Source organism: Aquila chrysaetos, chromosome 5, assembly GCF_900496995.4.
Source record: "Aquila chrysaetos chrysaetos chromosome 5, bAquChr1.4, whole genome shotgun sequence".
NCBI lineage: Eukaryota > Metazoa > Chordata > Aves > Accipitriformes > Accipitridae > Aquila > Aquila chrysaetos.
In genome coordinates, this window is record NC_044008.1 from 69259239 (window position 1) to 69284047 (window position 24809).

At 52.1% G+C, this 24809-nt stretch overlaps 3 protein-coding genes and 1 long non-coding RNA gene across 6 annotated transcripts in view; 3 read left to right on the forward strand and 1 right to left on the reverse strand.

Annotated features, from left to right (window-relative positions):
• The window catches only part of ACSF2 (acyl-CoA synthetase family member 2), a 39317-nt gene extending 32310 nt beyond the window's left edge, over positions 1–7007 (forward strand). The window contains exons 11-16 of the mRNA XM_030015908.1: positions 3997–4104; positions 4250–4401; positions 4876–5017; positions 6331–6441; positions 6631–6699; positions 6795–7007. Of these exons, the coding sequence (XP_029871768.1) occupies positions 3997–4104; positions 4250–4401; positions 4876–5017; positions 6331–6441; positions 6631–6699; positions 6795–6845 (633 nt within the window). The 3' untranslated portion in view covers positions 6846–7007. The remainder of the gene's footprint in view (positions 1–3996; positions 4105–4249; positions 4402–4875; positions 5018–6330; positions 6442–6630; positions 6700–6794) is intronic.
• A 415-nt stretch (positions 7008–7422) lies between these two features.
• On the reverse strand, positions 7423–9265 carry LOC115342088. The gene is made up of 3 exons (XR_003923621.2): positions 8699–9265; positions 8352–8414; positions 7423–7895 (listed from the first exon to the last, which is right to left on the reverse strand). It is a non-coding gene; the product is annotated as an uncharacterized LOC115342088 (long non-coding RNA).
• Positions 9266–9336: 71 nt separating this feature from the next.
• Positions 9337–11982, forward strand: RSAD1 (radical S-adenosyl methionine domain containing 1). The gene is given in 9 exon segments (XM_030015910.1): positions 9337–9513; positions 10094–10516; positions 10593–10850; positions 10852–10959; positions 11060–11123; positions 11219–11366; positions 11447–11501; positions 11581–11684; positions 11769–11982. Coding segments are annotated over 9 exon segments (1521 nt in total). The 5' UTR covers positions 9337–9351; the 3' UTR covers positions 11968–11982.
• A 7-nt stretch (positions 11983–11989) lies between these two features.
• Positions 11990–23977, forward strand: LOC115342082 (MYCBP associated protein). Of its 3 annotated transcripts, none has more exons than XM_041123763.1 (19): positions 11990–12188; positions 13115–13239; positions 13727–13886; positions 13997–14100; positions 14600–14774; positions 15100–15215; positions 15940–16090; positions 16353–16468; positions 17180–17280; positions 17940–18051; positions 18402–18591; positions 19110–19297; positions 19884–20030; positions 20211–20495; positions 21350–21471; positions 22210–22325; positions 22827–22960; positions 23151–23336; positions 23825–23977. In XM_041123763.1, exons 1-19 carry the CDS (start codon positions 12098–12100, stop codon positions 23927–23929), a joined length of 2724 nt encoding a protein of 907 aa, XP_040979697.1. In that variant the 5' UTR covers positions 11990–12097; the 3' UTR covers positions 23930–23977. The 3 variants fall into 3 exon arrangements, with proteins under 3 accessions (XP_040979697.1, XP_029871756.1, XP_029871757.1); XM_030015896.2 differs by lacking the exon at positions 11990–12188 and adding an exon at positions 12209–12357; XM_030015897.2 differs by lacking the exon at positions 11990–12188 and adding an exon at positions 12209–12357 and having other exon boundaries at positions 23220–23336.
• Positions 23978–24809: the final 832 nt, after the last annotated feature.

A 24809-nucleotide genomic window follows, 5' to 3' on the forward strand; every position in this document is an offset into this window, starting at 1 on the left:
ACAGGGTGGCCACCCTTGGAGGTTTGTCCTACAAGACCTGCTTGTTTGTGTCCTGATGTTTTTGACACAAAGATGGTACTGTTGCTGGGGAAAGAAATGAAATCTCGGTGTGACATAGGCTGGACGTGATCAGAAGTTGTTTTTTGCAGCAGCAAAGTTGACCCAAAGGTTAGGGAATATTCCAATATAATTTGGGATAGTGGGACAGCTCCAAAGCAAGGAGGCGCTTGTCCCTAGAGGACAGCAAAATTCAGGGTGATCTTGGTAGTGAGCAGCTGAGTGAGGGAAGATTTGTTGCTCAGTTGAGAATGATTTTGAGCTGGCTGTGAAGGGGAGGGCTGGGGTTGACTTTGGTGGAGATATCTGAGGCAGACAACACGCTCAGCACGGGTTTAGGGATAATTAGATCCATCCGGCATCTTGCACTGAGAGGGGTTCAAAGGGCCTCTTAGAGGTCCCTTAGCACATCTCTTGGGTTGCCAGTCTGCTTTCTGTTGTTCATTATGCCCTCTTTGAAGTCTGAAATCCCTATTATTTCATGGTCAATTTGCTTCTTTTTTCCGAGGCCAATATTGTCTTCAGCGAAGCTCAATTTCTGTAGGTTTTAGTTTGGTGGTTCAAGCCCTGCCATCATCCTCCAGCGTGGCATAACCAGAGGGTGGTGACAAGGGGCATGAAGATCCTCCCTGAGCATCGTTCAGGTCCAGGGGGGTTTCTTCCAAGGACCTCATGCCCTCCTGCAGCCCTGACCTTCTGCTCCAGTCCCACCCAGTATAACCCCACTCGGGGTACTGGTGGTACTGAAACCAGCCTTTTCATCGCAGCCTTTCAGCAGCAGTAGAATGCGGAGGGAAGTGGGTGTTTTTATTGCTGTTGAATGCTGGGGAAAACCGAGGCGCAGAGAGCTGATGCGACTCGTTCCAAGTTATGCAGTAAATAAGCGGCACGGTTGGGAAAAACCCAGGGTCTTAAGAGTCCCTGCTCTTCCCACCAGATCAGTCTGCCTCCCAAATGTTTACTAAAAAGACTGGAGTCTGATTGTTTTTACTTTATTTTTAATTTTTAGAAACTTCCTTCTTCGGGCTGTTTTGCCTGTTCCACAGTGGCCAGTGTTTAAACAGCACTAGCAGGAAATGTTTTTGAAATGTGTTTTAAAAAACACAGTTCTGCTAAGATGTTCTTTTTATTCCCGGTTTAGACAGAGGCTTTGGATTCACAAGAATGAATCTCTTGTCGGTAGGAGTAAGGTAGGCAGCAGTTTGTTTTGGAGCTGTCCTTGTCATGGCTGATTGCAGGACTGATCCGTGTGCTGGGCATTGGGGGGTCACTCGTGGTCCTCACGGTAAAAAAAGGCTTTACAGTCAATTATATTCTGTACTCTCTTAGCTCCTCGCAAAGCCAAGGGTCCGAGCTGGACTCCTTGCCTCTGAAAAGCTGTGCTTTGACACTAGATATAGCTCCAGTGGAAATTATGGAGCTGATGCAGAAATTATTGGGTGAGGTTTTCTGGACTGAATTATACCGGATGACAAGGCTAGATGATGCTAAGTGTCCCTTTGGGTCTTGAAAGCTATGAATCTTTGCGGATATCTCCAAGCCTAAATTGGTATATGGGGTTTTGTGGAAGCGTTGTTTCATCTCGTGCATCACGAGCTGCGGCTGGGCTGGGACGATGGAGCCGTGGAAGGATGCTCCACACGTCAGATGAGGGTCAGGAAGGACAGCAGCGCTGGTGTGAGGGCTTGCTCCAGCCACTGCCTCAGTCCTGGGCGTGCAGATGGGGAAAACGCTATCCCAAGAGAGAAATGCTATCTTGGAAAGGTCAGGAGCAACGTCCTGGTGTCTGGCTGCAGAGAGCGGTGCCAGTGCGGGCAGGCCGGGAGGGGAAGGCAGCGATCGGGCAGCAGACTGAAGGCTGGAGGTTCAGACCCGCGTTGCTCTCTGGGCTGAGTCGGAAAGCCCGTTACTTGAGGGTGTGAGGGTGTTTATGGGGACAAGCCGCTGGCCAAGGCGTGGACAGCCAGTGCTTGGGGTACACGGCAGGCTGCCAGGCATCTGGAGGAGCCTGGTGAGCCGCGGCACCCGCGGCATCGTCCTGCCAGGGAGCTGCCTGCTGCTGTGTCCAATTAAACTGCTGGAGCGACCCGGAGAGGCAGAAAGGGTTGACTCAGGGCTTGGCTGGGATCCTGGGACCAACATTGCAATTCATCCAACAGAGTAAAACAAAAAAAACAAAGGCGCTGGGATTTTTAATAAGTGTTTAAGATCTTGGATTTGTGTCTCGTCAGTCATTTGATCCAGCCACAGGACTCGTATTAGTGGGTGGGAGAGAAATTCTGTCTGAGCATTAGATGCTGTAGGTTTCCACCCCGGCTGGGAAGCTATCATTGCGTCTGGTAGGAGAAGCCTATTTACAGTCGCTCCCTCTGGGTTGCCAGGCTCCTAGCAGAGCAGTTTGCACCAGATGGTCCTTGCAGCATCCTGGAGACTATCTCCTCCAGATTCCTGGCTCAGAGGAGGCTCCCGCAAATCTCCATCTCGGATTCACGCTGACCCCGGTGTAGTCAAACAAGAGCATCAGCCGTTATGACAGACTGTGCCCAACGTGAGATCCTTCAGCAGCCCCGAGCAGCAGAAAGCGCCAAGTGCTCCCACCAGTATTATGTATAGGTCGTTCAGGATATGTGCATGTTTTTTCAGGATGCCTCTTCGTAGTCCTTTGCAAAGCCCCTCGTTAATTTTGGGTGCAGTGCCTGGAGTTTGGTGAGTGCCGTGCAGACGTGCCCTTGCAGCCAGCGATGGAGCCTCGGCATTTGCTCCAAAGGCACGACCCAGATCTGGGTGCCGAGGGTGTAGGAAGATGGTTGGTCCCTGTTGCAATTCGGTGGGTCAGAGCTGCTCACGTGTCAGCCTTTGAAGATCTGGAGGAGAAAGGAATGAACTGCATCGGCCTTTTCCCAGCCGTGCTCTGCCAGCAAAGCGGCTACCAGTGACATTAGTGGGTGGGAGAGAAACCCTGCCTGATGACATACGACATGCTGAGCGTGTTAGAGAGACCAGAGCAGTGCTCCAGCATGTCCCACCGCTGAAACACAGCTCCCAAGAGCTGGAGATGAAGCAGCAATTCCGGCGATGGTGCTCTCGGTGCAGCTCAGAGCTGCCCGGAGCACCTCCTGCCCAGCTCCTGCGGTCTTGGCAGGCCACTGAGTTGGGCATAAAGAGCTGGAATTTTCCTCTGAGGAGAAGTGACCTTCAGCTGAGGTGACTCAGAGCCTGCCGTTGGGATTAGCGGTGAGGGAGGTTTAGCAGCGAGAAGCTTTTGTCCTGCTGTGAGGCTTTCGGTCTGTAAGTGCAGCTGCGCCGAGCATTGTGCAGCCTCGTGATGCCTTTAGGAGGGTTACAGGAGCTGATGTCTGCACAAAAGGATCTGGAGCAAGCAGCCGTGCTGCAGGACACGTGGTCCCCCACAGGAGCCCACTGCTGGCTCCAGGGTTTTTCCAAAGCAATGTCCGACGTGCTCTGAGCTGTAGGAGATGAACTCGGCACCTTGAGTAGATGGCTGCAGGGGCACCAAGGCAAGATCGGTGTCTGGCAGAGGTGGCAGGGAGTCAACTCGGAGAGACGCACGTTAAAAAAGAGGAGGGCAAACTCTGGGGTCCTCCAAGAAAAGAAGTTGAGGTGTCAAAAGCACAGGACACCCAGAGAGTCGTGGGTGGTGGGGGTCCAGAACACAGTGGTGGAAGCGAAGGCGGCCGTGGCAGGCAGGTGCAGTGCTGCTTTAGCTCCTGTCTCTCCAGGACTCTCTGGCAGAAGTGTCTGGAGAGCCCCATCCACGGGCCAGGAGAGCAGTGCTTGCCTGTGACCTGAGTGACTTGTGAGAACATCTTCCTCCCATCCCGATCTCCCCTGTGCTTGTCGCTGGCTTCGTCTCTCCCATGCCTGGAGCTGTGCAGTCCCCTTTTCCCTTGAGGCATGTGTCTCCTCTTGTGTTTGCAGGTTGCTTATGGGACCACGGAAAACAGCCCTGTCACCTTCATGGGATTCCCCAATGACAGTATTGCCAGAAAAACGGAGACAGTGGGATGCGTCTTTCCCCACACAGAGGTGACCATGACTCTCCCCACCTGCTCCAGGTCCTCTGCCTGCAGCAGACCTCAGCCCATCCTCCCTGTCTGGTGCTGGAGTCGGTGCATGCCATCACGTTTGGCTCAGACATCCCCTCCTAAGCTCTTCTTCTTTTCCACTGCAGGCAAAAATCGAGGATCCAGAAACAGGGCAGTCTGTGCCTCTGAACACTCCCGGGGAGCTTCAGATCCGCGGCTACTGTGTCATGCTGGGTTACTGGGACGACCCAGCAAAGACGAGTGAAGTGGTCACTGCCGAGAGGTGGTATAAGACGGGGTGAGTCTGGAAACAGCCCTGCTCCTCCCGATCTGTCCTGCCCGGTGATGCTGGATGGGGACGGGTGTGTACAGGAGTGCCTTGGCTGTGATTTCCGAACTAGGGAAAACTGACCCAATTTAGCCCTCTGATCTGTCCGTGAAACTTCAGAACAGCTTTTAGCACAGAGCTCTTGGTGCCAAGTGCCCCTGGAGACGGGGATAGTCACTTCGCTACTGGTGCGATGGAGGGGCTATGGGGGTACACCGCAGGGGCAGGAATTGCCTCCCCCCCGAGCCCTGATCTTTGTGTGAACGTTGCCGATGGCAATGTCCAGCTGTAGCAGGAGCTCTTTGATCTCTTTCGTGTGTTCAGGTGGCATCTCAGCCGTTATCCTCCCGATACCTTGACCCGGCCTCCAGACCAGGCTGGGTAGGAGCATCAGCCATTCTTCCACCCAGCTGGGACACGACTAGGAGTGTGGTGTCGTTGCAGGGACCTTGCGAGCCTGGATGAACATGGCTACTGCAAAATTATAGGCCGTTGCAAGGACATGATTATTCGGGGAGGAGAGAACATCTATCCAGCAGAACTTGAGCAGTTTCTCCACACCCATCCCAAAGTTGAGGAGGTCCAGGTGAGCGGGAGGGAGGTGGGGTGAGTGAGCAGCGATGGTTCTTGTGGTGGGAAACCTGTACAGAAAGCTGCTGGGATGCTGCTCGGGACCTGGTTGTCTTCCCCTGTTTTCAGCATCAACTTTTGTGTAATATGGGTTGGCACGCAGGAAGGAGAGGCTCATGGCAGGCAGAGCTCCTGGCATGGGGCACATCAGTTCGGGCAATCCTCTCTTGCACCAGCAAAGCAACCATCTGCAAAGTAATGACTGTCATTCTTCTTCGGTTTTTAAACTGCCTGTTCACTTTCATAGCTCCCTCTGAAATGCTTACTTGGAAAGCAGTCTGAAAGGACAGTTTTTACTCATAATTAATTACTAAACTCCTAAATCCAAAAAGACTCCTCCAATGAGTCCTTGGAGGTGAGGAGTGAGACTTAGTTTCACCTCTTCACAAGACAGCAATGATTTGCAGCATCGAGCAGCTGCTCCCAATCTGCTGGGATTGTTCTCCTCCAGGTTTTGTGCCAGACAAGTTTCCCCATAAATAAACCAGTTATTTAGTCAGTGTTGTGCCTGTGCCAGGCTAGCATCTCTCCTTGGAACAGTCCCAGTGCAGATGGGTTGCAAACCAGCCTTGTTTATGTAGTTTCTAGGGCTTTATGTCACCGCTCTGGACTCAAAAGGATCGACGTGTCTCTAGGATTCTGAGATACCAGTTCAAGGCGGGGAATGACAGTAGGACTCTTGTGAAATAGTGTGAGCAGACTTTAGAGAGAGATCAGGCTTGAGAAGCCCATCTCCTGGTGTCACAGGCAGTGATCCACGAAGATCTGTGATTATAAGGGTTTCAAATAATCCTTTAATTCAACTTCATCCCTCTCCTGCTGTTCCGTCTGGAGATCCCAAAGCACTTGCAGCAGCCTCCCCAGTCTCCCTGTTAGTTCTGAAACCTGTTGCCCCATTTTTTGGGGAAGCAGAGGCACACAGAGGGACGATAGGTCCATGTTGAACCCATGATGAGCTGCTGTCTGGCTGCTCTGACTCAGCCCTCACTCCAGTGACTTAGCAAAATTGAAGGAAGGTGCTGGCATCTGGATGCCCAGCCTGCTCTGCCACTTTTCGTCTGGCAAAGGGTTGGGAAGTCCTTCCAGGAGGGCTCGACGTCGTGTAGAAAGCACCGGTGGGATGGTCAAGCAGCTCAAACTGCCTTTACGCAGCCCCACACCACAACTCCAGCATCCTGTGATATGGGTTCGTGCTGTGGGCCAGCACATTTACCCTGTGGGAGGAGAAGGAAGTCCACAGGGGTCACACCATCCATCTGTCCCAACCAGGTGGTCGGTGTGAAGGATTCGCGGATGGGAGAGGAGATCTGCGCCTGCATCCGAGTGAGGGCTGGGCAGGACTGCACCGAGGAAGAGATTAAAGCTTTCTGCAAAGGGAAGGTGGGTCCCCCAGTCCTCAGTTCCCTGCCAGACCAGTACACCCAGCAGCTGCTGGGGACGTGCCGATGAAAGCCCAGGGATTTAGAGTAACTGGGGATCCAGCCCTGGGAGTCCCAGCTTGGGTAGTACCAGCTGGGCTGGCAACACTGTTCCCGGCAGGTTGCGTAGCGGTTGGTTTTCTCTTCCCAGATCTCCCATTTCAAGATCCCGCGGTACGTTGTGTTTGTGGGTCAGTACCCGCTCACCGTCTCAGGCAAGGTAAGAGAGGGGCTGGAGCAGGGCAGGAGCCCTGGCCTCCTGTCCCGTCTCCTGTCTGAGTCTCTCTTCCTCCTCCTCTCTGCACTTTATTCCAGATTCAGAAATACAAGTTGAGGGAGCAGATGGAAAACCACCTTCAGCTCTGAGCTTGGGAAGGCAGAGCAAAAACCAGGATCAATCAGCCCCGCTTCAGCCAGCTTTGCGTCTGCTTTTCACCTGTGCCTTGGGCTATGCAGTGAAGACCTTCTCTCCTTGACATCAGGCTGATGGCACTTTTAGTTAATAAAACAGAGTGCCTTTTTTTCCCACTTGGGTTTGTTTCTTTGCCAACAGAAATACTGTGGTGTGAGGAAGAGATGCTTATTTCTGGAATTCTATCCGGTTACTGAAAGACCTTATGAAGGTTTTAAAATCTTGTGTCTCTCTGAGCCATTTGGCTGCAGCCATTTCAGAGGACTTGAACTGATGCTGGTAGGTATTTTACTGGTACTTTTAAGTCATAACAGCCTGGCCTGGCTTCCCAGGGTAGGTGAATGCCTTCTGTGCTTGGGTGTTGCTGAGACTCCTAGGTCATATAACACAGCTGATGAACTTGAAATGAGGGGCAGGGACTTTAGAGAGTGCAAAGGCATGGGGAGGAGCTCCCTAAAGCTGGCTGGAAAAGCTCGCCCTGTTCCCACACCTCCCCTGGGCCTTCTGACCCCCAAAGAAACTTCTCCAAGGCAGACTTGGCATTGTTTATTTTGTTGTTCTGGACAAGACAGACCGTAAGGATTTTGCAGAAATACCAAAGTTCCTGTCCCATCGGCAGTGTGAAGCAGAGCATACCCGGGACAGTATTTTACGGGAGTTATTTGGTACCTCCCAACCATGAAACACTACTCCGAGAAGTGGAAGAGCAGAGCTCCTCTTCCTTCCCGGCAGAAGTGTCCCACCCCAGCTGGGAAGCAGATAACGATGCTGCTGACTGTCACCAACCTCCCGGCCATCTCCCTCCTGCTTCCTTGCCGAGCAGGGCTAGCAGCTGGGCTTCCACCTCCACGCTGGGGCTTCCTCCGGTGGGTGGGGGGAAATGGTGCAAAGGAGAGAGGTGAAACATCAGCGAGGTCTCGATCCTGGATCTCCCAGCTGGACTGTGGGCTCTACCCATGGAAGCAGACCAAGTGGACAACAAGCCCACTGTTTGTGCCTGCCTTCTGAAAGGAAAAAAAAACCACGTGGGGTGGTTCGTGTCAGACCCTTTCGGTATGGTGTCTCTCCAGCAAGTTCTTCCCGCGTTCCCAAACTGCTCGTGAGGCTGGTGTCAGCATGTTTCACCAGCTTCACCTCTGCCCACCCTGCAATAAGTGGGATGTGTGCAAGCAAAACTCGGGTCTCCTCCCTGCCCTGGTTTTAGGACCCTTGTAAACCTTCCTTCCCCAAGAAGGAGCTGTTACCTGCATTACAGCAACTGCAGCCAGTGACCTTGGGGATGCAGTGGACCTCTACATCCAACGCCTAGGGAAGGACTTTTTACTTTCCTTTGCTTCCCACAGCACTAATGCAGGTGCAGGACAGTCCTGCAGTGAGAGGAGCTTCTCCTCTGGTTCTTGTCTGATAACTCCACCCTCTGCACAACCCCTGTGCTGCCTAGAAGCTCCTTATGTACTCACCATAGTTGGGGGTTGGCCGGTAAGAAATGAAGTCAGCGCTGGCTTGCATGGGTAGGCACACTGCTGAGAAACACAGCGAGCACCAGTCACAGCCGGCACAGGGGGTGTATGGGCCCCTGTCACCCCATCCCTGCTCCCCGGAGCTCTGCTCGTGTCCCGGGAGCAGTGCTGCACTGTCCGTGGGTCTGAGCCCCAGCAGAGCCTGACTGCCCGGGGAAGCTTTCCTTCCCTGCCATCCCCTTCCCCATGGCCACATCCAGCCTCGCTGGCCACGACACCTCCCGAGATGCCCCGTGGCCATCTCACCCCCCCCCTGGGACGATGCAGCCCAGGCTGTAAATACTCACAGGAGGCGAAGGGCCGAACCTCCTGGCTGGCAGCATAGCTTCAGCGTGTGCTGGGCTGCGGGCAGGCTCCAGGGCTTCTGCCCTTCTTGTACCCGGGTCCTGCTCTTATAGCTCTCGCTGCCCGCTCGGAAAATCCTGGCAGCGGGGGGCTCTTCCCGGGGAGAGTTACGTCAGGGGTGGGTTACTCTGAACTACCCCCTCCCTGGCCTGGAAACAGGAATCTGCGGCCACGGTCTTTGTCATCGGCATTTCTCACTTCTCTAGGGCTATTAATAGAGGAAATTAAGAAAAAATAATGCCCGGGACTGTAAGCACTGGGTTTGCACAACCCTGCGCGGAGACACATCACGGCTCCTTTCTCCGAAACAGCCCCTCCTCCGCTGGAAACCCCTGCTCCAGCCCCGGCGGGGCAGCCGGGGGCGGCGGATGCCGGGGCGGGTCCCGGGGGTGCCCCAGCCTCGTCGGGACCGTGTGCCCGGTACGGCACCGGGAGCGGGTCCCTCGGCCCCCGGCACCCCCCCCCCGCGCAAGCTCTCTGGAAGCAAAGGGCTCTGCCCTCCCCACCGCCCCGGCACCGCCGTACCCCCGGGCCTCGGCGGGGCGGCCCAGGCTCGGTGCCCGCCCCGGGGCGGTGCCGCAGCCCGTGGGGTCCCATGGCGGCGCGGGGGTGGCGGCCGGCGGCGGCGGCGATCGCTGCGGCGCGGACCGGCGGGGGCGGACCGGGACCGGCACCGGCACCGGGACCGGGATCGGCCCCTGCCTCGGAACCGGTCCCGGAACCGGCCGCCCCCGCTACAGCCGCGCTCTACGTGCACGTGAGCGGGGACCCCCGGGTTTGCACACGTGGGGGGGTGCACGGGGACCCCGGGCTTGCACACGTGGGCGTACAAGGGAACCCTGGGCTTGCACACGTGGGGGGGCACGGGAACCCCGGCCTTGCACACGTGGGCGTACAAGGGAACCCTGGGCTTGCACACGTGGGGGTGCACGGGGACCCCGGGCTTGCACACGTGGTGGGAGCGGGTAGGGGACCTGGGGCTTGCACACTTTAGGGGAGGGACGCCGGGGATTGCACACGTGGGGGCACACGTGGGAATCCGGGGCTTGCACACATTGGGGAGCGACCGTGGGACCACGGCGCTTGCACACGTGTGGGTGCGTGCAGGACCCTGGGGTTTGCACACGTGGGGGTGCACCCGGCCTTGCACGTGTCACAGAGCACACCTGGGGGGTCCCCGAGCCATCCATGTGAAGGGGGGGAGGCACCCACGACGCATGCACCTTGTGCCCCTGGGGCAGCTGGGGAGCACTGGGGCCCGTGCGTGGGGCTGTCCCCCTCCCCAAAGTGGGGTGCCCGGGGGCGCAGCCGTCCCCCACGGCATCCCGTGCCCGCAGTGGCCCTACTGCCGCAAGCGCTGCTCCTACTGCAACTTCAACAAGTACGTGGTGCCGGCGGTGGACGAGGCGGCCGTGCGCGCCTGCCTGGTGCGGGAGGCACGCACCCTGCTCCACCTCAGCCAGGTGCAGAGGTGGGTGCTTGGGGAGGTCTCGGGTTGGGGGGGTGCGGGGCCCTTTGGCACCTGCCCGCAGCCTCCCCACCCTCTGCCCTACAGCGTCACCTCCGTCTTCTTCGGAGGGGGCACCCCCAGCCTGGCCAGCCCCCGCACCATCGCGGCGGTGCTGGAGGCCGTCGCGGGGGCTGCCCACCTCCCCGCCGGCGCCGAGGTCACGCTGGAGGCCAACCCCGGCTCTGCCGGCACACAGCGCCTCGCCGGCTTCAGGGAAGCTGGCGTCAACCGCCTCTCCATCGGCGTCCAGGTGAGAGGGGCTCTCCCTCGTCCTGTCCGCCGCAGCCCCCCCGTCCCCCCCCACTGCCACTGCGCTCCCTCCACAGTCTCTGGACGACGCAGAGCTGCGGCTGCTGGGCCGGGAGCACACGGCGGCGGAGGCGCGGGGGGCCGTGGAGGCGGCGCGGGGGCTCTTCCCCGGCCGAACCTCCATCGACCTCCTCTTCGGGCTGCCGGGGCAGAGCCGGGACGCCTGGACCCGGGGGCTGGAGGCGGCGCTGGGGCTCTGCGACGACCACGTCTCCCTGTACCAGCTGACGCTGGAGCGGGGCACGGCGCTGGCGGCGCAGGTCTGGGGGGGGGGACCTGCCCGTGCCCCCCCAGGACCTCCTGGCCGACATGTATCAGACAGCCCGCGCCGTGCTGGTGGCTGCCGGCTTCCGCCACTACGAGGTCTCCAATTTTGCAAGGAAGGTGGGGTGCCCCCCATGCCGTGCCCCCCCCTCCCCCAATGCCATGCCACCCCCACAAGCAGGCTCAGCCCCCCCTCACCCCACGCAATGCTCTCCCCCAGGGCGCCCTCAGCACCCACAACCTCTCGTACTGGCGGGCCGAGCAGTACATCGGCGTGGGGCCGGGTAAGCCAGAGTGACGGGGGTCTGACGGGGGGGTGCGTGCGTGACCATGTGCACCCCCTGAACTCCATTGTCGTCCCCCCCGGCTCCCATTGCAGGGGCGCACGGGCGGTTTGTGCCATGGGGTGAGGGTGGCCACAGCCGGGAGGCCCGTGTCCAGACGCTGGAGCCCGATGCCTGGATGCGGGAGGTGCAGAGCCGGGGGCACGGCACCAGGAGGCGGGTGGTGCTGAGCCCGCTGGAGCAGTGAGTATGGGGGGTGTCTGCCCCCCACACACACCCTCTCCCCTTCCGTGCCGCCTCACAGCTCTCCCATGTGCCCGCAGGCTGGAGGAGGTGCTCGCCCTGGGACTTCGCACAGACGAGGGCATCACCCACGAGGTGAGGAGCCACCCGTGGGGGAACCCAGCATCGACCTGCCGCTAAATCGCTAACGACCTTCTTCACCCCTGGCGCGCAGCGCTGGGGGCAATTCTCCCCCCACCTCAGCCTGGAGGCCGTGTTCGGGGTGCCTGGGGAGGCGAAGGATCTACAGCAGCAGGGCTGGCTGGTCCTGGACGGCGGGTGAGCCCTGGGGGTACCACGGCGGTGGCGGGGTGGGGAGGTCTCCTTCGCGGAGCCAGGGCCCAGCTGCCGCTTCTTCCCCAGCGGCCTGCGGTGCAGCTGGGAGGGCCTGGCCCTGCTGGACTCCCTGCTGCCCGACCTGCTCTGCCAGCTGCAGCACCGCTGGGCCCTGCCAGCCGCCCTGGCTGGGGGAGCTGAGGAGAAACCCGACGGGGGACAGAGCCGGTGGCGAAGCCGCGGGGAGCACAACGGGCTCGCGGGGGTTGTGAGCGGTGGAGAATAAAATACGAGAGCTGTGTGCCGGCTGAGAGGGGTGTTGGGGGCGGCGGCACCGGGCCGCTGGAGGCGGCTCCTGCCCGGGCGCTGCAAGGCCGCGGTGCTGCAGGCCCGGCTAGGCCGCTGCCGCATTGCGCATGCGCGGAGCCCGGGCCGGGGAGGAGGGGGGGGTGTTGTACAGCTGGCGCCTGCGTACAGCGGGTGGCGCCGTCCCGTCCTCCGGAAGCGGTATCATAGAGCGGCGGGCGGGAGGCGCCTCTCTAGGCGGCGCCTCGGTGGTGTGCGGGCGGCGTTGCCATGGCGCCCGGGCGCGGAGCGGGCCGGCGGGATGCGGCGGCGTTGCTGGGGGCCCGGCCCGGCCCGGCCCGGCGGGAGCCCCGACCCGGTACACCCCCGGGTACGGCCCAGCAGGCGGCTGGCGGCCGGGCCCCGGGCCTGGCTTGTACCCTCGGCACGGCCTCGGGGTCCCCGCCGCGCCCGAGGCGGGCGTTGAAGCCGCCGTGAACAGCCGCTTCCCCGCCCAGTTACCCCCCCCTTTCGTTATTCTTGTATATATTTTCTTTTTTTTTTCTTTTTCCGACGCGTGTCAGGGAGTCAGTCCCAGCTGGAGGGACCCGCAGGTTAAGGATAAGGGGAGAAACAGATCCCCGGCGGGATCGCCTCGGCTGCGGCCCTGCCTGTGCCCGGGGAGCGCTGCCCTGCGCCCGGCTCTGCAGGGGTTTTGCTACTTAAGAGCTGTTTTGTTATTTAGGAGCTTCTGAAAATCCAACGGCTTGCTGTCTGAGTTGTGCTTGGTGAGCGTAGCGCAGCTGTGCAGGGAGGCTGTGTGCTTGCGCTTGCAGCTGGAGCAGGAGACTTCCCAGGAGTTTGTTCTTTTACCTGCGGGAAGCGCAGGCTGTATTTCTCTCAGCCGTTGTCTCTCGTCAAGAATAAAGCATGGGACAGTTGAATGCTAGTGACCTGCTTTGGTCCTTGTAGCTTCTCAGAGTTTGATTTTCCAGTTATAAGAGATGCTGAATTTAATTGTTCTGTGCCACCTTAAAAAAAAACCCACCCCAAAACATAGTTCAGCTGGAAATGAATAACCAGGCTGAAAGAGAATGATGGGTTTTTCTTGGGAGACTGAAGAGGAGGTCTCTTCATCTGTTTTTCAGACAAGAAGGAAAAGACACATGAACTGTCCTCCTCGACAATTGCAGAAGAGCCTGAGCCCGTTTCGTGTGTTCTGCAAGGAGATGACATCCAGGCGCTTGCAATTAAGGTGGAGGACCTGGAGAAAGTATGTATTTTTACTGATAGAAACAGCTGCTTTAACTGACACTCATTTTGTGTGTTTAAGAGAGGGTGCTGTCCATATACTTAAACCAAAACCCACTCTTGGAGTTCAGTTCTCATTCCATTTTGTCTGTCCTGCTTTTTATGACTTGTCAGATCATCAGGTTCAGTTGCTAAAAGTAAAGGATTGTTGATCCTTACACAATCTTTTCAAATGGGAAGATGTCATCCGCCTCTTCAGAATTACATTTCCAACTTTCTGGTCTAATAAGACATGTAAGTTGTTTAGTAACTCTCACGGCATCCCTTCCAAAAATTGGGTCAAACTGTTGAGTGGAAGCATTTGACACCAAGTGACACAGCAGAAAACTATTGGGAAAGTGATATCAGCCTGTGCTGATATGACTTCTCTGTGTATCCTAGAAGGATCAGAAGGAATGAAGGTGAGTCAGTATGTACCTAATTGCATTGTGACTGTTTATTTTCTGAAGCTCCATGCTCCACACCTTCCTCATGATGCTGGGAGAATTCCAGTTAGGAAGAAATACCTTGTTCGAAAATATCGACCCAGAGAGACAAAGAAGGCAGCACATCTCCTCGTAGCATGTCCTGCTTTCCCAAAGGCACACAGGGAACCACTGACTTTTTCTGGTAGGGTTAAACTTCACGTCTTATCTTTAGATTTTGGTTTTGCTAAGCCTAGCTTTAGTGACCTGGCTCTGGGATTGTTTTGGGTTTTTTTGTGTGTGTGTGTGTTGTAGGACCAGGACTGTTTGGTGATGGCTGTGAAGAGATTCTCCCCCATCACATTTTGGGAAGTCTCCAGGAGTTCAAGATGGAAGCCTTAGCCAGAGGAAACACTCAGGTTGGTTTGTAAAGTTACGAAAATGCGGCACTTTTCTAGAGGTGGAGTGTGGTGCCTACAGTACCTTTCAATGCTTTTCAGCACCTATCAGGAACAAGTCAGGCCTGAGGTGTGGTTTTCCCAGCCTCATCATACTCTATGGGGAGGGCTTGCCTTCAGAGAAACTGCACCAGCAGGTTTTGAAGACCTTTGTGCAGGACGAGGTCATGGAGGGAAGAATTACGCAGGCTTCCTCTTTCATATGTGCTTCTGCTGATGGCATCAGGCTTGCAAGGGAAGAGCTGGTGTTGCAGCAATGTCATTGCTCGAGTCTAATTACTCAGATAAATCCTTCCATTGTTTCTGAGTGTGTTCCTAGTGCTCTGTTTTTGTTCCCCTCAGAGTGATAAGGTGAAAGTACTGTCAATCTGAAGAATTCTTTTCTCCTCCCCTCTTCCATTCTCGTTGTGGTGGCCGTGTGTGTATGGAGAGGTTAATTTAATGTTTCCTTTCTCTTCAGATAGCAGATTTTATTGAGGTTTCTCATCCAGATGTTACTGCAGCAGCTTTAAAAGAGGAACATGGAGGAGAGCAGAAGAAAAATGTTCATCAGACCCCACTAGCAGAGCACAAAGCTCTCCAGAACTGGCACCGTAATATGGCAATCAGGAAAAAGCAGGAGAAATATCTAGGAGGTGAGAAAAGCCAAGGCCTTGTTCTGTGAAATTCTGTGTGCAGATGGGGGAGTTTGATGGCACCACAACAAACTGTAATGGTCATAGCTGACCGGGGTTAATCCTATTGCTTTTGCAGTCTACTTCCATGTTCTCAGAGCTCCCCACGCTGCTAGTGCTAGTGGCTGTGGATGCTGTGGGGAAGTGAGCTGGTGGTTCTGGTTGGGGGAAGGACAGTGGATTTGGTGGGGGACGGTGTAAGGAAGTTACATGTGAACAATAGTAGCGGTAAAGGCTGTGCCCAGAAGAAGCGTAGCACCAATGATTTGGCCTTTCTTCTTTATAGAAATTCTTCAGAGGCCAGAGAATGAATTGCTGATGAGCATCTCAGAGGATTACAGGCAAATCCAGGAAGAACGTGACGTCATTGACCGGAGTCTCCCTGCCCTGCTTCCTGGAAAGGTGAGAGACCCACTTCCTCTGCATCCTGATTGCTCTGTTCTTGTGAAAGAGCTAAGACACTGGTGTTATGAGTAACATCTCTGAAGACCTGTCATTAGATACTTATCAAAGCCACTCTAAGTCCTTCAGCTGAGTGTGCAAGCAGGGTTTTCAGTAACTTCAAAAATAAAAACATGAACTGTACTATCCGTACTAGTCAGAGGAAAGTGGTGGTGTCCTTTGGCTCCTTGCTAACAAACTGCTGTACACGGGCAAGTGCCACTTCTTGATTATCACCAAAGACTGTCGCGCACTGGGAAGTGGCAGGGGGCCGTGCCACAATTGATGTTCCAGGGAGGGAAAGATCTGATAGCTTTAGGCTTGAATTTTAGTGATTGCCATGGAGAAAGGGGTATGGGTAAGTCAGGAGGATTATGGGAGTATCCTATGTTAAAATAATTTTTTTACACATATAGCACTATCGAGGAATTTGCATTTATGTGAGGCATTATTTTAGTATCATTCAACCTTCATGTAGCACTAGCTAGAAGTAAGTCTTTTGTCTTTGACAGCAGCCTGGTAGAAATTTTGGCTTGCTCTGCAGAAAGTGGTAATTTAGAGGCTTCAAAATAGCCATATAAGCAGAGTTAGACCCCGTTTTCTTTTTAGCTTCTAGTCCCTGTGAAAGTAGCAGGCAGCCGTATGTCTCTGAAAGTGTCAGTGGGAGTCTTGTTTTCCGCCACAGGGCTACCGAAGAGGAAGCGAGTTCTGGAGCCAGCCCGAGCGTATTGGAGATGAACTCACAGGCTTGACGATGACACTGACTCAGAGAGAACGTGGCTACCCAGAGCCAGTCACTCATGTGGGGAAACCCCACACTGTCCGGATGGAAACGGGTAAGGGAATGTCACAGAGAGGTGATTCCATAGAAATGGGGTACAAGTGTGGAGGGAGCAGCAGAAAGAAACAGTGACTCCTGCGAGTCTGGAGGCTTCACATTATAGTTGTTCCTTGCGGTAGGTGCAGCACAAGCTACTTCCCCGTCATCTGTTGGACCTCCTGTCTTTAAAACACCATGAGACCAAAGTTTGCCAGAGAGTGAAATTAATAAGCATGTGGGTATGTAGACAGTGAGCTCTTGTATGGGTATTTCCACAGGTGTGAAGCCTCCAAAGAGGATTCCTTTCCATCTAACCTGGGATAAGAGTCTTTTCCTGAAACATCGACGGCAGGAGCTAAAATCTGTCCTAGAGGAGCTAGATTTTTATAAGCCGGTAAGACTAGAGGAGCGAGGACATTCTTTGCATCTCTCGTCTCTTGTCAGATGCTGTAGAGTAACACAAAATTGCCAAGAACTGGATCTGAAAAAGCATTAGGAATCTAAAACTCAGCCCCACAGTACTTATCTTGGAAGTTTCCACATTTCCAAAGGGCCACACCCATGGAAGAGTTTTTCTGGCCTCCCTAAGTGTTGCATGGAGTGGTCTAGGAGCCTCAGAATAGGAGCCCAAACCAGCAGCATGCAGCTGCCAAGAACTAGGCAATAAAAAAACCTGCCCAGTACTGGTGTAGGACTTTGATTTAGTGCCTCAGGGCAGAGGGAAGACACCTTTACCCACGTGGAAGACACGCATCTGAAATAATCTCCTGAAGGCAGATAGCCCCTCCTCTTAAAAACGGAACAAACCTCACCTTTTTGTTTCTGAAACTTGGTTCTGGAGACGAGAAATGTGTGTGAAGGAGACTTTTCCCATCCATGCATCATTTGTAGTGGGGAGTGCGGTCATCTAGGATTCTTGGGAGACCTAGAATTGGTTCCTTCCCATGTCTCTTGAACATTCGTTGGCTACCTCTAAAAACCATCGTAGGAGCAAGATATCTCAACTTCACTTTACTTGACTCAGTTGGTACATTTGTCTGGTATTTTAACTTCCTTTCTATATAGAAAGAGAAATCATGAGTTGGTCATTTTTCTGTATGTCCAGGATCTGGATGGACTGGAGGTGATCGGTAAAGGGCAGCCTTTCACATCTGTCTCAACAGAGCCTTTTCCACATTCCACCACTTCTGAAGAGTCTGAGACCCTGTAAGTTTTACTTCATGGCAGAAATAAAGAATTTTGGGTATGCACCACCAGTCCGTAAGGGTATCCTTAGCTGTTCTTATCCGGAACGGAGAGGATTCTCCACTGGGGCACAACAAAAGGCATATTTTAATATTATAATCACCAGATTTAGGAATCAAGCAGTTCTTTTGTGCCTTGGGGCCTTGTGCCTAAGGAGCAAGAATGAGAGAAAAGTTTTTTTGGAGGCCCTTCCTCCAGTCTTCCCTCTGTGTGGCTCCAGAGCTTACATTAGGCAGGGTGGGGATTCTGCCCTGAGTTACCTCCATCTGATTGTCTTTTTCTAGCCTTCCACTTCCATCATTAATTTGCCTTTTATCCCTGTCCTGTCCATCTGTAACAGGCACAACCTGAGGGCCTCTTGTCCTTATTCAGTCATGTACCCTCAGCCTTCCTTAGGCAGGTATCATTCTTTAATATTCTGGCTGTCCTGTCCTCCTTGATGGTGGCCAGTAGCTAGCTGGAGTTTACCACATCTGCAGGGCTCTGTCCCTAAAGAGATGGCTGTGTGGAAAAGCATTAGTTGGGATTATTTCTTACAGGGTCTTGTAAATCACCCCTGGTTCTCCTCTCTCTAAAAGTGAATTTCATTCCACGAAAATGCTGGCTCTTGTTTTCTTTAGTAGTGACACCTCGAGGGACTACCCTGATGTGGTTCCAGAAGCAGTACTGGGTCCATCTTTAGATTTCTGTGGCCAGCCTGCTCGTTGGATCAGCTGCACCACTTCTTGCAGGGTAATTGCGCCCTCTTTATCGTTTAGTCGAGCTAAGCCTGCTTGAGTTCCCAAGTCACAGCTGTACAATGAGTGTCACTCCCAGGCCAGAGAATGGGGGATTTATTCTGAGCACAATAGAGTATCCTTATGTTTGCTCTGGAGAGAGCTAGAAACAGAAGGGCTTGCTCTCTCTGTGGTGTAAAGCTCAGATTCCCAGGCTCTCTCTGTATAATGGCCACTTCATTGGACCTGCCTTACAAGTTCTCCTACTAAGGCTCAGCGCCTTATTTGTGGTATGACTTCAGGCAAGATAAAGCCTGCCAGGTAAAGTAGACATAGTTATCTATGTCTTTTTCCTCTTCCTTGTAGAATGAAATTGGCATTGCTGCCCGGCTCACCTTTGAGACTTTGGCTGGCGAAAAAGCTGAGAGCTCCCTGATGGTGAGCAATGATGGCACAGCTGCCATCTGGTATAACTGGATGAGGCTTCCCCAGCAGATTCCCTCCAGAGAAACCAAGGGGAAGAGGATGCAGTGTTTTTACTTTGATACCAGACCAGGTATGAGAGCTGCTGATCTCCGAGACCTTTGTACATAGAGCAGAGATCACGTATTCAGGAGTTATCTGAGATGCGGAGTCTGACTAATGGCAGAGCAAGCCTGTTGGGTGATTCTCCTTAGGAAGCCACCCTAGGCATCAGAGCTGACTCACACCAAAAGAGGTGTGCGCGGCAGATCCCTTTCATGGAACTTAAAGGAGGTTGCTCCTGCTCTGAATGTAAATGGGTGGAATATTGAGAAGTGAATCATTTTCTGATGGCAAACTGGGCATAATCTGCCAGAGAGAGTACTGAGCTGGCTGTAAAAGGAGTGTGCAGGGGAAATAACACCAGTTCAGTAACATGGTGTCTGGGAGTAAATCTGGAAGGAGAAAAATAGCTGGATGAAGTGTGATAACCAGCTAAGCTATGGGGAAAGAGCCTCATGCAGAGATAAGGACACTCAGGGTGGGGTTGGAAAAGGGTCAAGTTAACCAGGTGGTTTCTTGTGGACCGAAGCATCTTCTCTCTTATTTCAGGTGTAATTTTGCCTGGGGAAACTAGGAAGTTTTTCTTTCTTTTCAAGTCAGAGAGAGCAGGCATTTTCAGCGAGTCCTGGGAATTTGGGACACATCCTCTGTTATTAGGAGGAGCTCTGCTGCAGGTGACCCTTTGGGGAATTGCTGTGTATGAGGATAAATTGGCTGACCTCAGAGAGAAACTGGAGGTAACCAAGCATGTAACTGAGTAACTCTGAGCTTTGAACTTAGTATGCAAATAAAGGGTAAGGGTGGGAGTGGATGACATGGTATTTTTATTGCTATGCAATCAGGGCTGAGAGTGAGATGATTATTTATTTACAGAACATCTGTACATACTTGAGCAGGTTTGCTAAATAAAATGGAAGAACTCTGCAGTCTATTGTAATGTTGTTAATAAAGACATGATTGTGTCATGATTGTGTCTCCTAAACCATTCACACTGGTCCTTTAAAAGAATGAATATTCTGTTGGTAATGAATTTCATTAGTTACTTAGAGGGGATGGGATTATGTGTCGTACACTATGCCATCAGTTAAGGTATAAATTGAAAATTACACTATGCTTTGAAAAGTATACTTTGGGGGAGGATTTGTAGGGTTTATTTGAAAAGCTGTTGTAAGTATTGCTCTGCTTAGCAGAGATTGCAGTTATTCTTGTCCTTGTAACCCTGCATAACGTATACGTGTGGTTACTAGTGTGGGTGTGAATTTGTTTGTGTGTCTGTATATTGAACGGGCACTCACACATGTCGTTCTTGTTGTGGTGCCTCAGAGTGACCTGGCTGCTCGAGAAGGTGCTACTATAGTAGAAGAGAGTCTGAAGGAACTTCTTGTCCGAATTCGGACCCCAGAGCGCACCCCATCTCCTGTGGGTGCTTATGCCACAGAGGAAGAGTTGTTCCACCAGAAGAATCCCAAGGTGACGTTTGCTATTTGATTGGCTACACAACTGAAATAGCAGGGAGGGAAGACCCATGGGGCTGGTGCATCCCTGGGGTTTCTGGAGGCTGGCATAGTCTGCCACGGTGGCTTTAACAATTAAGTTTGTAGAGGAAAGGCATAGCTCATTTCACTATTTACCTTTTCCCCATTATCACAGTTGCATTATCAGCATCGAGTGGTAAAGCAGCTGCATGAACTATGGAGACAGCACATGACTGTTCCTTCAGCCTTTGAGGAGAAAGTGCCCTCGGGCCAGAAGAGCACTGTGGAGGACATGCAGTTCCAGGAGGGTACCTCAGAGGCTCTCCCTGCTCAGAGCAGCACCACAGAGGTCCCAGGTTGGAAGAACACACTCCAGGAGGCTCTGAGTCAAATGATGAATGTGGAGGAGGAAGAACCAGGCCCCTCAGGATGGAACCTCTCCTTTGAAGACTTTAAGCAGGTGGTCACCCCTGTTCCCTCTAGTGCTATGACAAGCCGATGGTGTTTTCATTTTCCTTAAATGAAGGAAAATAAATAGCCTGGCCTACCCCAGTGTGAGCCCACCCAAAGGTCTGCTCCCAATGTGCTGTGAGTTAGAGAGGATTTATGATGTGTTTTGCAGAAAAGCACTTCAGCTCTGCTGACCACACCCTCAGTGCTCTTGTAAAGAGATTCTCAAGAGAGACTTTGAGGGCTGTTGTGTGAAGAAGAAAAAAGAACCATGCAATGTAATAGATATTTTAAGCTCTTCCCCCATTAGCTTTCTGTCATCCTAGGAGTGAATGCGGGGGGCAAGCTAATCCTACAGCCTCCTGTGGCTTCCCCAAGGGCTCCTCTCCTTGAAGAGTCCTTCCTATTCATCAGAGCCCTAAGGGGGGACTCATGACAGGCTGTGGATAAAGTACAGACCTCCCTAGATTAAAGCAAGAGTGGTTTGGATTCTGTCAGCACAGTTTTTCTGTAGTGCTCTCTTGGAAACCTCTCTGCTGCTTTTATAACTAAGCTTTACTTCGAGGCCCTCTAACTCGCTAGAATCCCTGTTCTCCAGCACACCTGTGATGTTGCAAGGGGACTTACCGTGAATCTAACTGGGGGTCCGGGATTGCTCCCCAGATCTTGGGTCGCGTGCGCACCTTGGCTAAATCCCAGCTGTATTGGGGGCTACACCTGGGTGTGTAAGTGCCCAGCGCAACCTGGTTTCAGACTGGTGTCCAGGAAGAGAGCCGTGGTGTGCTCCATTGAGCTCAGGGTCCAGATGACTGGGAATGAAGACTGAGGCGCGCTCCATGAACCCTGTGTTTTCTCTCACATCAGGCTATAAAGTCAATCCCCGAGGCGGAGCAGCGAGAAGAAGCACTGACCCAGCTCAATAAGGCAGCACTGGAGCTTTGCGTTGGACAGAGGCCAACTCAGTCAGACCTTCTGTATCAAACCTGGTGCGTTAACGTTTGCAAGATAAAGCTTGTAAATGCATCGTGTGATCAGCAGCCTTAGCAAGCTCTGTTGCAAGCATTGTGATTCAGAGTGCAGATATTTATATGAGGTCTAGAAGTCGTCTTTACACTCTGGTTTTTTTATAGCTTAATTGTACCAGCTGACCCATATGCCTTTTTGGTTTTTTTCTGGAGATAAGTTTAGAATATTAAATTAATGTAATTTTGGGGAGTATACAAGATTATTTCTGGCAAGATTATTTTAGTCTGTATTTATGAAACCTTTGGGTAATTTTCTGTACACTTTTACTCAGATAACTGTATCCTCCCTCATACAGTCTCTCTGTTTTTTGCTCAGGCTTTCAGACTGTAAACATATCAACAGCTTCTAGTTGCTTCTAAATTAGAAGGATGCGGGTTCCTCTTGGTAAACACAGAGAGCAGGTTGATGCTGATTTACCAACACGTGTCATGTTGAAGAGCAGATCTGGTTTCACAGTAATATTTATGGGTCCATATGAGCTCATTGGTTTGCAAACCATTGAGACCTCAGAGGGTTCTAACATGAGGAAAGTAATTTAGCATCCCTCTGCACAGATTTTTAGACGGTGGGTGCTATTTTATTGGTTTAGTTGGACAGAGCAGCTCTCAGCTGTGAGGTGCCATCACTCCTGGGCGCAGGGTAAAACAAAATAGCAATTGCTGTACTTGTCTCTCTTCTGATTGTGACACTTTTCTCAGTCTCCAACTGTGGCGTGAAACAATCGATGGTCTGGTGAGTCACTCTCTGAAGCTGAGATCCCTGCTTGGCTTGCCTGAGAAGGACACCTACGTAGATGTTGTTCCAGAGGAAACAGGTAAGTGGTGGTTTTTGCACAGCAGCCGGTTTCTGTGGACTGTTGGAAATCCAGAAAACGTGCTGAATTTCAACTGAAATGGCAATTTCAGCAGTTCCCCCTCAAAGCTTTTATAAGAAAACGCGTCAGAAAAAATGGCAGATTGCGTGATACTAATTGTGATCTGTGGTTTGGTGTCATTAAAAAAACATCACACAAATAAGCCTTTTAATTTAGCTAGATGTAGCCATGGTTTTCACACAGACTAACCCAGGCAACCCTATCTCGCTCACTATTAGCTGTCTTACAGGCTTGTTCTGATACACGTCTGAGACTTGTTCATTCCTTATTTAAACAAAGTACTCTTCAAGGTATTGTTTTTCAGTGCAGTACAGCTCAGATTAATAAAAAGAGGAAAATACGTTGCAAGAGTAATATACTTCCGCTGCATGAGTGTAGTGGGCTTGCCTTTCTGGACGTGAAAATGTCGCTTTTGGGTAATTGAAATTCTTTCTTTTGTAGTGGAAGTAAAGCAACCTGTAAAAGGAGGAAAGGAAGACAGAACAACTACTAGGAAAGAAGAGAGAAGGTCATTTGGTGGTAAGGATAAAGAAGGCAAAAAAAGAACAACAAAGACAGCGGGCAAAGAGAAAGAGGTATGTGTTGGGATGCCTGTTGAAACCTAAGTGCTGGGGACAGTGTGGTCCATTCTGAGGTTGTGCATCCTGAGTTTGAGCTGATTTCCAACCCGGTGAAAGACATGCTGCTTCTGGGAGGTGCATCTTGCAACAATCTGAAAGATGTTTTGTCCTATGTAACTTTTTTTTTTCGTCTGTCCCTGAATAGGAATGTCCAAGCAGCAGAAAGTTAAAAGTAAAAGATGAGAAAAAGCTGAAATCTTCCACTTCATCGCAGGAGGTGAAAGAGGCAGGACAGAGCGTGGGAGCTGTAACTACAGATAGAGTTGATCCTCTTCAGGAGCAGGTGGACCCTATTTTGTTTGCGACATACCAGGAAAAGCTTTATATTGAAGTGAGTCTGACCAAAGCTTATATCTTTGTTTTTGTTCTTCACTTGTAAGCTTACATTGAAGATTAGGTGGAGAGGTAAGCATTTTGTTAAACTCAGAAAACTGACAAACATATGTCCGTAATTCCGTAGCAAGGTAAGTGTGAAATACAAGGTAAGATGTCCTTTATTCCAGCCTGGAATCTGTTCACATAAATCCAGCCGTCACATAGCCACATGCGGGATTTCTATCTGGGATGTCTTTAGCATGCTTGTGGACTCTTGAGGGATCAGCAGAATTAATTGTATTTCAGATAATGTTAAACACATTTCGTAGCCAGAAAAGTTATTACTAGAGCTAAGCGCTGATAGCAGGCAGCCACTTTTACATGATTGTGTGCGTGCCCATACGTTAATGTGTGTGAGAAACCATCTCTCTGTCTGTCCGTCTGATCATCAGGATTTCTTCATGTGTTTTCACTGCAACTATCTTCTGTTAATTTCTGCTGCAGGTTTATGGACTGCTGGATTCAATGGTGAGCAAAATGGTTTCTTTATTTGAGGAACTAAAGAAAAAAGGTGCTCTAAAGTGGGAGAGTGAAGCCCTTTATGACTAGAAATAGACTTACTTTTAAAAAATAAATAAATAACCATATTTACACAGATCAGGTGGCGATTCTTCTTTCTGACATGATGCAGTGATTACAAATACTGGCCTGCCTCTTTTGTGACATCTTGTGATGTGAGAATATTGCTAGATCATCTGTTACTTCCACAGATGATCGCTTGCCAAGAAGAGACAAGGCAAGAAATATCACAGCCTCAGAAACCGTTAAGACTGGCAAATACTGGCATTTCTGCTAAGGAAGAAGAATTTAAAAGCGCCAGTCAACATGAGATATGTCTTATTCTTTGCTTCTTGATCTTGCTTGGCTAGCAGGTGAGTGAGCAGAGAGTGTCCCTTGTACTCATGAGTCCAACTACCAGGATAGTAACTTAGAAAAATTAATCTCATTTTTGATCATATTTTTGACTCTTGTCCAGTCTCCTCTCAGGACTTGCTGACAGCACTATCCCAAAGGGTGTGCCACCCTGCCTGGTTTTACACCCATTAGTTTACTTCTTGTGCTGATCTTGCCGTCTCTTTCCATCCAGCTCAAGGTACCCATGCCCCATTCTGAGCCAGCTCTTACTTGCTTCCTTCCAGGACTAATCAGTCTTGAATTCAAGTGAGTGAAATTCATGCCATAAATATTGTGAGCATGGTAAGGCCTTGTGTTAGAGCCACCCCTGCTGCCTCTTGCAGCCTGCATGTGCGTCTGGGCTTATCACTGCTTTCTGTCTGGGTTTCCTTGTGCACTGCAGCTGGAATGGAGCTTTCTGTGGAGGCATTCCAGGTCTGAGTGTCGCACACTGTGCAGCTGGGCTTGGGTCAGAGCAGGTTTCCAAGGCAGAGCGAGCTGGGTGCAGGGTCTCTCTTGACCTGGCATCAAGAGA

Excerpts from the sequence above, each read along its gene's own strand:
- LOC115342082 (XM_030015896.2), top strand. The coding sequence starts at position 12,258 with ATGGCGCCCGGGCGCGGAGCGGGCCGGCGGGATGCGGCGGCGTTGCTG. Across the intron at positions 16,091-16,352 it reads CACTGTCCGGATGGAAACGG|GTGTGAAGCCTCCAAAGAGG; the intron begins GTAAGGGAATGT and ends GTATTTCCACAG. Across the intron at positions 17,281-17,939 it reads TCTGAAGAGTCTGAGACCCT|TAGTGACACCTCGAGGGACT; the intron begins GTAAGTTTTACT and ends TGTTTTCTTTAG.